This window comes from Oncorhynchus mykiss, chromosome 19 (genome assembly GCF_057628025.1).
Source record: "Oncorhynchus mykiss isolate SJ-2025 chromosome 19, ASM5762802v1, whole genome shotgun sequence".
NCBI lineage: Eukaryota > Metazoa > Chordata > Actinopteri > Salmoniformes > Salmonidae > Oncorhynchus > Oncorhynchus mykiss.
The window spans coordinates 1,220,001-1,233,863 of record NC_143040.1 but is presented as its reverse complement, the minus strand read 5'-3'; the positions used below and the strand labels follow the sequence as shown (position 1 = coordinate 1,233,863).

Below are 13,863 nucleotides of genomic sequence, written 5' to 3'. Positions count from 1 at the left end.
GAACAACAAGATACAGGGTAACAGAATGGAGAGAGAACAACAAGATACAGGGTAACAGAATGGAGAGAGAACAACAAGATACAGGGTAACAGAATGGAGAGAGAGAGAACAACAAGATACAGGATAACAGAATGGAGAGAGAGAGAACAACAAGATACAGGGTAACAGAATGGAGAGCGAGAGAACAACAAGATACAGGGTAACAGAATGGAGAGAGAGAGAGAACAACAAGATACAGGGTAACAGAATGGAGAGAGAGAGAACAACAAGATACAGGGTAACAGAATGGAGAGAACAACAAGATACAGGGTAACAGAATGGAGAGAGAACAACAAGATACAGGGTAACAGAATGGAGAGAGAATAACAAGATACAGGGTAACAGAATGGAGAGAGAACAACAAGATACAGGGTAACAGAATGGAGAGAGAGAGAACAACAAGATACAGGATAACAGAATGGAGAGCGAGAGAACAACAAGATACAGGATAACAGAATGGAGAGAGAGAGAACAACAAGATACAGGGTAACAGAATGGAGAGAGAACAACAAGATACAGGGTAACAGAATGGAGAGAGAGAGAACAACAAGATACAGGGTAACAGAATGGAGAGAGAGAGAACAACAAGATACAGGGTAACAGAATGGAGAGAGAGAGAACAACAAGATACAGGGTAACAGAATGGAGAGAGAACAACAAGATACAGGGTAACAGAATGGAGAGAGAACAACAAGATACAGGGTAACAGAATGGAGAGAACAACAAGATACAGGGTAACAGAATGGAGAGAGAGAGAACAACAAGATACAGGGTAACAGAATGGAGAGAGAACAACAAGATACAGGGTAACAGAATGGAGAGAGAGAGAGAACAACAAGATACAGGGTAACAGAATGGAGAGAGAGAGAACAACAAGATACAGGGTAACAGAATGGAGAGAGAGAGAACAACAAGATACAGGGTAACAGAATGGAGAGAACAACAAGATACAGGGTAACAGAATGGAGAGAACAACAAGATACAGGGTAACAGAATGGAGAGAGAACAACAAGATACAGGGTAACAGAATGGAGAGAGAGAGAACAACAAGATACAGGGTAACAGAATGGAGAGAGAACAACAAGATACAGGGTAACAGAATGGAGAGAGAACAACAAGATACAGGGTAACAGAATGGAGAGAGAACAACAAGATACAGGGTAACAGAATGGAGAGAGAACAACAAGATACAGGGTAACAGAATGGAGAGAGAGAGAACAACAAGATACAGGGTAACATAATGGAGAGAGAGAGAACAACAAGATACAGGGTAACAGAATGGAGAGAGAGAGAACACCAAGATACAGGGTAACAGAATGGAGAGAGAGAACAACAAGATACAGGGTAACAGAATGGAGAGAGAGAGAACAACAAGATACAGGGTAACAGAATGGAGAGAGAACAACAAGATACAGGGTAACAGAATGGAGAGAGAGAGAGAGAACAACAAGATACAGGGTAACAGAATGGAGAGAACAACAAGATACAGGGTAACAGAGTGGAGAGAACAACAAGATACAGGGTAACAGAATGGAGAGAGAGAACAACAAGATACAGGGTAACAGAATGGAGAGAGAGAACAACAAGATACAGGGTAACAGAATGGAGAGAGAACAACAAGATACAGGGTAACAGAATGGAGAGAGAACAACAAGATACAGGGTAACAGAATGGAGAGAGAGAGAGAACAACAAGATACAGGATAACAGAATGGAGAGAGAACAACAAGATATTGGTTAACAGAATGGAGAGAGAACAACAAGATACAGGGTAACAGAATGGAGAGAGAGAGAACAACAAGATACAGTGTAACAGAATGGAGAGAGAGAGAACAACAAGATACAGGGTAACAGAATGGAGAGAGAGAACAACAAGATACAGGGTAACAGAATGTAGAGAGAACAACAAGATACAGGGTAACAGAATGGAGAGAGAACAACAAGATACAGGGTAACAGAATGGAGAGAGAGAGAGAACAACAAGATACAGGGTAACAGAATGGAGAGAACAACAAGATACAGGGTAACAGAATGGAGAGAGAGAGAACAACAAGATACAGGGTAACAGAATTGAGAGAGAGAGAACAACAAGATACAGGGTAACAGAATGGAGAGAGAGAGAACAACAAGATACAGGGTAACAGAATGGAGAGAGAGAGAACAACAAGATACAGGGTAACAGAATGGAGAGAGAGAGAACAACAAGATACAGGGTAACAGAATGGAGAGAGAGAGAACAACAAGATACAGGGTAACAGAATGGAGAGAGAGAGAACAACAAGATACAGGGTAACAGAATGGAGAGAACAACAAGATACAGGGTAACAGAATGGAGAGAGAACAACAAGATACAGGGTAACAGAATGGAGAGAGAACAAGATACAGGGTAACAGAATGGAGCGAGAGAACAACAAGATACAGGGTAACAGAATGGAGAGAGAGAACAACAAGATACAGGGTAACAGAATGGAGAGAACAACAAGATACAGGATAACAGAATGGAGAGAGAGAGAACAACAAGATACAGGGTAACAGAATGGAGAGAGAGAGAACAACAAGATACAGGGTAACAGAATGGAGAGAGAGAGAACAACAAGATACAGGGTAACAGAATGGAGAGAACAACAAGATACAGGGTAACAGAATGAAGAGAGAACAACAAGATACAGGAGAGAACAACCAGATACAGGGTAACAGAATGGAGAGAGAGAGAACAACAAGATACAGGATAACAGAATGGAGAGAACAACAAGATACAGGGTAACAGAATGGAGAGAGAGAGAACAACAAGATACAGGGTAACAGAATGGAGAGAGAACAACAAGATACAGGATAACAGAATGGAGAGAGAGAGAACAACAAGATACAGGGTAACAGAATGGAGAGAGAACAACAAGATACAGGGTAACAGAATGGAGAGAACAACAAGATACAGGGTAACAGAATGGAGAGAGAGAGAACAACAAGATACAGGATAACAGAATGGAGAGAGAGAACAACAAAATACAGGTTAACAGAATGGAGAGAGAACAACAAGATACAGGGTAACAGAATGGAGAGAGAGAGAACAACAAGATACAGGGTAACATAATGGAGAGAGAGAACAACAAGATACAGGGTAACAGAATGGAGAGAACAACAAGATACAGGGTAACAGAATGGAGAGAGAGAGAACAACAAGATACAGGGTAACAGTATGGAGAGAGAACAACAAGATACAGGATAACAGAATGGAGAGAGAACAACAAGATACAGGGTAACAGAATGGAGAGAGAGAGAGAACAACAAGATACAGGGTAACAGAATGGAGAGAGAGAGAACAACAAGATACAGGGTAACAGAATGGAGAGAGAGAGAGAACAACAAGATACAGGATAACAGAATGGAGAGAGAGAGAACAACAAGATACAGGATAACAGAATGGAGAGAGAGAGAACAACAAGATACAGGATAACAGAATGGAGAGAGAGAGAACAACAAGATACAGGGTAACAGAATGGAGAGCGAGAGAACAACAAGATACAGGGTAACAGAATGGAGAGAGAGAGAGAACAACAAGATACAGGGTAACAGAATGGAGAGAGAGAGAACAACAAGATACAGGGTAACAGAATGGAGAGAACAACAAGATACAGGGTAACAGAATGGAGAGAGAACAACAAGATAAAGGGTAACAGAATGTAGAGAGAATAACAAGATACAGGGTAACAGAATGGAGAGAGAACAACAAGATACAGGGTAACAGAATGGAGAGAGAGAGAACAACAAGATACAGGATAACAGAATGGAGAGCGAGAGAACAACAAGATACAGGATAACAGAATGGAGAGAGAGAGAACAACAAGATACAGGGTAACAGAATGGAGAGAGAACAACAAGATACAGGGTAACAGAATGGAGAGAGAGAGAACAACAAGATACAGGGTAACAGAATGGAGAGAGAGAGAACAACAAGATACAGGGTAACAGAATGGAGAGAGAGAGAACAACAAGATACAGGGTAACAGAATGGAGAGAGAACAACAAGATACAGGGTAACAGAATGGAGAGAGAACAACAAGATACAGGGTAACAGAATGGAGAGAACAACAAGATACAGGGTAACAGAATGGAGAGAGAGAGAACAACAAGATACAGGGTAACAGAATGGAGAGAGAACAACAAGATACAGGGTAACAGAATGGAGAGAGAGAGAGAACAACAAGATACAGGGTAACAGAATGGAGAGAGAGAGAACAACAAGATACAGGGTAACAGAATGGAGAGAGAGAGAACAACAAGATACAGGGTAACAGAATGGAGAGAACAACAAGATACAGGGTAACAGAATGGAGAGAGAACAACAAGATACAGGGTAACAGAATGGAGAGAGAGAACAACAAGATACAGGGTAACAGAATGGAGAGAGAACAACAAGATACAGGGTAACAGAATGGAGAGAGAACAACAAGATACAGGGTAACAGAATGGAGAGAGAGAACAACAAGATACAGGGTAACAGAATGGAGAGAGAGAACAACAAGATACAGGGTAACAGAATGGAGAGAGAGAGAACAACAAGATACAGGATAACAGAATGGAGAGAGAGAGAACAACAAGATACAGGGTAACAGAATGGAGAGAGAGAGAACAACAAGATACAGGGTAACAGAATGGAGAGAGAGAACAACAAGATACAGGGTAACAGAATGGAGAGAGAGAGAACAACAAGATACAGGGTAACAGAATGGAGAGAGAGAGAACAACAAGATACAGGGTAACAGAATGGAGAGAGAACAACAAGATACAGGGTAACAGAATGGAGAGAGAACAACAAGATACAGGGTAACAGAATGGAGAGAGAGAGAACAACAAGATACAGGGTAACAGAATGGAGAGAGAACAACAAGATACAGGGTAACAGAATGGAGAGAGAGAGAACAACAAGATACAGGGTAACAGAATGGAGAGAGAGAGAACAACAAGATACAGGGTAACAGAATGGAGAGAGAGAGAACAACAAGATACAGGGTAACAGAATGGAGAGAGAGAGAACAACAAGATACAGGATAACAGAATGGAGAGAGAGAGAACAACAAGATACAGGGTAACAGAATGGAGAGAGAACAACAAGATACAGGGTAACAGAATGGAGAGAGAGAGAACAACAAGATACAGGGTAACAGAATGGAGAGAGAGAGAACAACAAGATACAGGGTAACAGAATGGAGAGAGAACAACAAGATACAGGGTAACAGAATGGAGAGAGAGAGAACAACAAGATACAGGGTAACAGAATGGAGAGAGAGAGAACAACAAGATACAGGGTAACAGAATGGAGAGAGAGAGAACAACAAGATACAGGGTAACAGAATGGAGAGAGAACAACAAGATACAGGGTAACAGAATGGAGAGAGAACAACAAGATACAGGGTAACAGAATGGAGAGAACAACAAGATACAGGGTAACAGAATGGAGAGAGAGAGAACAACAAGATACAGGGTAACAGAATGGAGAGAGAGAGAGAACAACAAGATACAGGGTAACAGAATGGAGAGAGAGAGAGAACAACAAGATACAGGGTAACAAAATGGAGAGAGAGAGAACAACAAGATACAGGGTAACAGAATGGAGAGAGAGAGAACAACAAGATACAGGGTAACAGAATGGAGAGAGAGAGAACAACAAGATACAGGGTAACAGAATGGAGAGAGAACAACAAGATACAGGGTAACAGAATGGAGAGAGAGAGAGAACAACAAGATACAGGGTAACAGAATGGAGAGAACAACAAGGTACAGGGTAACAGAATGGAGAGAGAGAGAGAACAACAAGATACAGGGTAACAGAATGGAGAGAGAGAGAACAACAAGATACAGGGTAACAGAATGGAGAGAGAGAGAACAACAAGATACAGGGTAACAGAATGGAGAGAACAACAAGATACAGGGTAACAGAATGGAGAGAGAACAACAAGATACAGGGTAACAGAATGGAGAGAGAGAACAACAAGATACAGGGTAACAGAATGGAGAGAGAACAACAAGATACAGGGTAACAGAATGGAGAGAGAACAACAAGATACAGGGTAACAGAATGGAGAGAGAGAGAACAACAAGATACAGGGTAACAGAATGGAGAGAGAGAGAACAACAAGATACAGGGTAACAGAATGGAGAGAGAGAGAACAACAAGATACAGGATAACAGAATGGAGAGAGAGAGAACAACAAGATACAGGGTAACAGAATGGAGAGAGAGAGAACAACAAGATACAGGGTAACAGAATGGAGAGAGAGAACAACAAGATACAGGGTAACAGAATGGAGAGAGAGAGAACAACAAGATACAGGGTAACAGAATGGAGAGAGAGAGAACAACAAGATACAGGGTAACAGAATGGAGAGAGAACAACAAGATACAGGGTAACAGAATGGAGAGAGAACAACAAGATACAGGGTAACAGAATGGAGAGAGAGAGAACAACAAGATACAGGTTAACAGAATGGAGAGAGAACAACAAGATACAGGGTAACAGAATGGAGAGAACAACAAGATACAGGGTAACAGAATGGAGAGAGAGAGAACAACAAGATACAGGGTAACAGAATGGAGAGAGAGAGAGAACAACAAGATACAGGATAACAGAATGGAGAGAGAACAACAAGATTCAGGGTAACAGAATGGAGAGAGAACAACAAGATACAGGGTAACAGAATGGAGAGAGAACAACAGCTGGTTGAGGGTATTTGAGGATATAGACGGAGTGTCATGAACCCAATCAACCCTGCTCAATCACACACACCCACACCCAGGTGAAACTGGCATGTCTAGGTTAACCATAAAGGGATCGTTAATTGTCCTCTAGGAATTCAACAACATGAAATACCTAGAATTAGATGTTGTCATCGGGTGTGTGTGTGTGTGGTCTTACCTGGTGAAGGTACAGTTCAGGTGAGGTTGAGCCGTGTGTTGCCAGGGGTTACGCCCCAACCCTCACGGCGGTTTGGGAACCGAAACGTCGCTGCGTTGAATCCCGACGAGGTGAAACAAATCTGTCAATGTACAAGACTCTTCACCCCTAATAGATCCAGGGTCGCGGTTAATAGTGGCAGACCCTGGCCGTGACCCCTACCTCTCTTCCTCTCACCGACCCTGGTCGTGACCCCCCCTTCTCTCTCCAACCCTGGCCGTGACCCCCCCCTTCTCTCTCCGACCCTGGCCGTGACCTGGCCGTGACTCCCCCCCTTCTCTCCGATCGTATTTTCCCTGACTAATTCTAACCCCTAACCTCTAACCTCTAAAATGTGCCTTAGTCCTCGTGGGAACCTGGGAAATGTGAAGGGAGACATTGTCCTTGTTTTACTGTCCTTGTGGGGACTTTCAAGGATTTATTTTGGAACTTCTGTGAGTTTACTGTTCATTTTTAAATTGTTTCTTTATTATCTACCTCACTTGCTTTGGCAATGTTGACATATGTTTCCCATGTTAATAAAGCCCTTGAATTGAATTGAGAGAGACACAGACACAGAGAGAGAGACACAGGAATAGAGAAGAGGCTTAGAGTAGACACACACACATGCCAATTCACATACGGCCGGTTGCAGGCCACATTAAAACGACTGTATTTTGGCAGGCAGGGCAGGCAGGCAGGGCAGGCAGGCAGGCAGGCAGGCCACATTAAAACGACTGTATTTTGGCAGGCAGGCAGGGCAGGCAGGCAGGCAGGCCACATTAAAACAACTGTATTTTGGCAGGCAGGGCAGGCAGGCAGGGCAGCCAGGGCAGGCAGGGCAGGCAGGCAGGCAGGGCAGGCAGGCAGGGCAGGCAGGCAGGGCAGGCAGGCAGGGCAGGCAGGCAGGCCACATTAAAACGACTGTATTTTGGCAGGCAGGCAGGGCAGGCAGGCAGGCCACATTAAAACAACTGTATTTTGGCAGGCAGGGCAGGCAGGCAGGGCAGGCAGGCAGGCAGGGCAGGCAGGCAGGGCAGGCAGGCAGGGCAGGCAGGCAGGGCACATTAAAACGACTGTATTTTGACCATTTAGCCCCTCTTGATCAAAACAGACCATTTATCTTTTCAGTACGTTCCAACAAGGATTGAATCCCAAATGGCACCCTATTCCCTATATAGTGCACTACTTTAGACCAGAGCCCTATTCCCTATATAGTGGTACTACTATAGACCCTATTCCCTATATAGTGGTACTACTATAGACCAGAGCCCTATTTCCTATATAGTGCACTACTTTATACCAGAGCCCTATTCCCTATATAGTACACTACTATAGACCAGAGCCCTATTCCCTATATAGTGCACTACTTTAGACCAGAGCCCTATGGCACCCTATTCCCTATTGATGTGCACTACTTTAGACCAGAGCCCTATTCCCTATATAGTGCACTACTTTAGACCAGAGCCCTATGGCACCCTATTCCCTATATAGTGAACTACTATAGACCAGAGCCCTATTCCCTATATAGTGGTACTACTATAGACCAGAGCCCTATTCCCTATATAGTGCACTACTTTAGACCAGAGCCCTATTCCCTATATAGTGGTACTACTATAGACCAGAGCCCTATTCCCTATATAGTGGTACTACTATAGACCAGAGCCCTATTCCCTATATAGTGGTACTACTATAGACCAGAGCCCTATTCCCTATATAGTGGTACTACTTTAGACCAGAGCCCTATTCCCTATATAGTGCACTACTTTAGACCAGAGCCCTATTCCCTATATAGTGCACTACTTTAGACCAGAGCCCTATTCCCTATATAGTGGTACTACTATAGACCAGAGCCCTATTCCCTATATAGTGGTACTACTATAGACCAGAGCCCTATTCCCTATATAGTGCACTACTTTAGACCAGAGCCCTATTCCCTATATAGTGCACTACTTTAGACCAGAGCCCTATGGCACCCTATGTAGTGCACTACTTTAGACCAGAGCCCTATGGCCCCCTATGTAGTGCACTACTTTAGACCAGAGCCCTATGGCCCCCTATATAGTGCACTACTTTAGGACAGAGCCCTATGGCACCCTATTCCCTATTGATGTGCACTACTTTAGACCAGAGCCCTATTCCCTATGTAGTGCACTACTTTAGACCAGAGCCCTATGGCACCCTATTCCCTATTGATGTGCACTACTTTAGACCAGAGCCCTATTCCCTATATAGTGCACTACTTTAGACCAGAGCCCTATGGCACCCTATTCCCTATATAGTGAACTACTATAGACCAGAGCCCTATTCCCTATATAGTGGTACTACTATAGACCAGAGCCCTATTCCCTATATAGTGGTACTACTATAGACCAGAGCCCTATTCCCTATATAGTGGTACTACTATAGACCAGAGCCCTATTCCCTATATAGTGGTACTACTATAGACCAGAGACCTGTTCCCTATATAGTACACTACTATAGACCAGAGCCCTATTCCCTATATAGTGGTACTACTATAGACCAGAGCCCTATTCCCTATATAGTGGTACTACTATAGACCAGAGCCCTAATCCCTATATAGTGGTACTACTATAGACCAGAGCCCTATTCCCTATATAGTGGTACTACTATAGACCAGAGCCCTATGGCACCCTATTCCCTATAGTGAGAGAGGGGGGCCATGTTCTCCTCTCATCATGTTGATCTGTCTATGGCACCCTATCCCCTATATAGTACACTACTATAGACCAGAGCCCTATGGCACCCTATTCCCTATAGTGAGAGAGGGGGGCCATGTTCTCCTCTCATCATGTTGACCTGTCTATGGCACCCTATTCCCTATAGTGAGAGAGGGGGGCCATGTTCTCCTCTCATCGTGTTGATCTGTCTATGGCCCCCTATTCCCTATAGTGAGAGAGGGGGGCCATGTTCTCCTCTCATCGTGTTGATCTGTCTATGGCACCCTATTCCCTATAGTGAGAGAGGGGGGGCCATGTTCTCCTCTCATCGTGTTGATCTGTCTATGGCACCCTATTCCCTATAGTGAGAGAGGGGGGCCATGTTCTCCTCTCATCGTGTTGATCTGTCTATGGCACCCTATTCCCTATAGTGAGAGAGGGGGGGCCATGTTCTCCTCTCATCGTGTTGATCTGTCTATGGCACCCTATCCCCTATAGTGAGAGAGGGGGGCCATGTTCTCCTCTCATCGTGTTGATCTGTCTATGGCACCCTATTCCCTATAGTGAGAGAGGGGGGGCCATGTTCTCCTCTCATCGTGTTGATCTGTCTATGGCACCCTATCCCCTATAGTGAGAGAGGGGGGCCATGTTCTCCTCTCATCGTGTTGATCTGTCTATGGCACCCTATTCCCTATAGTGAGAGAGGGGGGGCCATGTTCTCCTCTCATCGTGTTGATCTGTCTATGGCACCCTATTCCCTATAGTGAGAGAGGGGGGGCCATGTTCTCCTCTCATCGTGTTGATCTGTCTATGGCACCCTATTCCCTATAGTGAGAGAGGGGGGGCCATGTTCTCCTCTCATCGTGTTGATCTGTCTATGGCACCCTATTCCCTATAGTGAGAGAGGGGGGCCATGTTCTCCTCTCATCATGTTGACCTGTCTATGGCACCCTATCCCCTATAGTGAGAGAGGGGGGCCATGTTCTCCTCTCATCGTGTTGATCTGTCTATGGCACCCTATTCCCTATAGTGAGAGAGGGGGGCCATGTTCTCCTCTCATCATGTTGACCTGTCTATGGCACCCTATTCCCTATAGTGAGAGAGGGGGGCCATGTTCTCCTCTCATCGTGTTGATCTGTCTATGGCCCCCTATTCCCTATAGTGAGAGAGGGGGGCCATGTTCTCCTCTCATCGTGTTGATCTGTCTATGGCACCCTATTCCCTATAGTGAGAGAGGGGGGCCATGTTCTCCTCTCATCGTGTTGATCTGTCTGCGCAGCGTCGGAGAGTAAACGCCAGCGTCTGGACTATGAGGAGATAACTCCCTGTCTGAAGGACGTCACGCTGGTCTGGGAGAGCATGCTGGGAACTCAGGCCAGGTCGAAGGTCAAGTTCAACACCGACACGGTCCACTCTGCTGTCGAACAGGGTAAACACACACACACATACACACACACACACACACACAGCAAGGCCACTGGAATATCAGGTTGTTTAACACACTCCCTCCCCCCATCTCTCCCCCTCCCCCCATCTCTCTCTCTCCCTCTCCCTCTCTCTCACCCTCCTCCCTCCCCATCACTCCCCCCCCATCTCTCCCTCTCTCTCTCCCTCCCCCATCTCTCCCTCCACATCTCTCCCCCCTCACCATCTCTCCCTCCTCCCCCCATCTCTCCCCCTCCCCCCATCTCTCCCTCTCCCTCTCTCTCACCCTCCTCCCCCCATCCCTCCCTCCCCATCTCTCTCTCTCTCCCTCATCCCTCCCCCATTCCTCCCTCCTCCCCCCATCCCTCCCTCCCCATCTCTCTCTCTCTCCCTCCCCCCATCCCTCCCTCCTCCCCCCATCCCTCCCTCCCCATCTCTCTCTCCCTCCTCCTCCCCATCCCTCCCTCTCCATCTCTCCCTCTCTCTCCCTCCTCCCCCATCTCTCTCTCCCCCATCTCTCTCTCCCCCATCTCTCTCTCCCTCCCTCCCCATCTCTCCCCCCATCTCTCTCTCCCTCCCCCCATCTCTCTCTCCCTCTCTCCCCCATCTCTCTCTCCCCCATCTCTTTCTACTTCCCTCCCCCCATCTCTCTCTCCCTCCCCCCCATCTCTCCCTCCCTCCCCCCATCTCTCTCCCTCCCCCCATCTCTCTCTCCCTCCCCCCATCTCTCTCTCCCTCCCCCCATCTCTCTCTCCCTCCCCCCATCTCTCTCTCCCTCCCCCCATCTCTCTCTCCCTCCCCCATCTCTTTCTCCCTCCCTCCCCCATCTCTCTCTCCCTCCCTCCCCCATCTCTCTCTCCCTCCCCCATCTCTCTCTCCCTCCCCCCATCTCTCTCTCCCTCCCCCCATTTCTCTCTCCCTCCCCCCATCTCTTTCTCCCTCCCTCCCCCCATCTCTTTCTCCCTCTCTCCCCCATCTCTCTCTCCCTCCCTCCCCCCATCTCTCTCTCTCTGCCTCCCCCCATCTCTCTCTGCCTCCCCCATCTCTCTCTGCCTCCCCCCATCTCTCTCTCCCTCCCCCCATCTCTCTCTCCCCCCATCTCTCCCTCCCTCTCCCCAACTCTTTCTCCCTCCCTCCCCCCATCTCTCTCTCCCCCATCTCTCCCTCCCTCTCCCCAACTCTTTCTCCCTCCCTCCCCCCATCTCTCTCTCCCCCCATCTCTCTCTCCCTCCCTCCCTCCCCCCATCTCTCTCTCCCTCCCTCCCCCCAACTCTTTCTCCCTCCCTCCCCCCAACTCTTTCTCCCTCCCTCCCCCCAACTCTTTCTCCCTCCCTCCCCCCAACTCTTTCTCCCTCCCTCCCCCCAACTCTTTCTCCCTCCCCCCCCAACTCTTTCTCCCTCCCCCCATCTCTTTCTCCCTCCCCCCATCTATTTCTCCCTCCCCCCATCTCTTTCTCCCTCCCTCCCCCCATCTCTCTCTGCCCTCCCCCGTCTCTCTCCCCCCATCTCTCCCTCCCTCCCCCCATCTCTCCCTCCCTCCCTCATCTCTCCCTCCCCCCATCTCCCCCCCCCCCCCATCCCTCCCCAGGAGTTCCTAGACAGTACAGAGGAGAGGTGTGGAAGTTCCTGTCAGAGCAGTTTGTGTTGAGGCAACCGGTTCCAGTCAGATGTCCATCTGACAACAGGCCTTATAAAGAACTGCTGAAACAACTGACCTCCCAACAGCACGCCATCCTCATAGACCTTGGTGAGACCCTATACTATACACTATACACTACACCCTACAGCACGCCATCCTCATAGACCTGGGTGAGACCCTATACTACACCCTACACACTATACACTATACACTACACCCTACACACTACACCCTACACACTACACCCTACACACTATACACTACACCCTACACCCTACACACTACACCCTACAGCACGCCATCCTCATAGACCTTGGTGAGACCCTATACTATACACTACACACTACACCCTACTGCACGCCATCCTCATAGACCTGGGTGAGACCCTATACTACACACTACACACTATACACTATACACTACACCCTACACACTACACCCTACACACTACACCCTACACACTATACACTACACCCTACACCCTACACACTACACCCTACAGCACGCCATCCTCATAGACCTTGGTGAGACCCTATACTATACACTACACACTACACCCTACTGCACGCCATCCTCATAGACCTGGGTGAGACCCTATACTATACACTACACACTATACACTATACACTACACCCTACACACTACACCCTACACACTACACCCTACACACTATACACTACACCCTACACCCTACACACTACACCCTACACCCTACACACTACAGCACGCCATCCTCATAGACCTGGGTGAGACCCTATACTATACACTACACACTACACTACACACTATACACTACACACACTACACTACACACTATACACTACACACTATACACTACACCCTACACCCTACACCCTACACACTATACACTATACACTATACCCTACAGCACGCCATCCTCATAGACCTGGGTGAGACCCTACACACTACACCCTACACACTATACCCTACACCCTACACACTACAGCACGCCATCCTCATAGACCTGGGTGAGACCCTACACACTACACCCTACACACTACACCCTATACACTACACCCTACACCCTGCCATCCTCATATACCTGGGTGAGACCCTATACTATACACTATACACTACACCCTACACACTACACACTATACACTACACCCTACACCCTACAGCACGCCA

At 47.0% G+C, this 13,863-nt stretch overlaps 1 protein-coding gene across 1 annotated transcript in view; it reads left to right on the top strand.

Moving 5' to 3' along the window:
* Positions 1-13,863, top strand: part of LOC118936694 (TBC1 domain family member 1) — a 142,983-nt gene that overhangs the window by 110,531 nt on the left and 18,589 nt on the right. Inside the window, 2 exon segments of the mRNA XM_090209854.1 lie at positions 10,930-11,079; positions 12,664-12,822. Of these exon segments, the coding sequence (XP_090065980.1) occupies positions 10,930-11,079; positions 12,664-12,822 (309 nt within the window).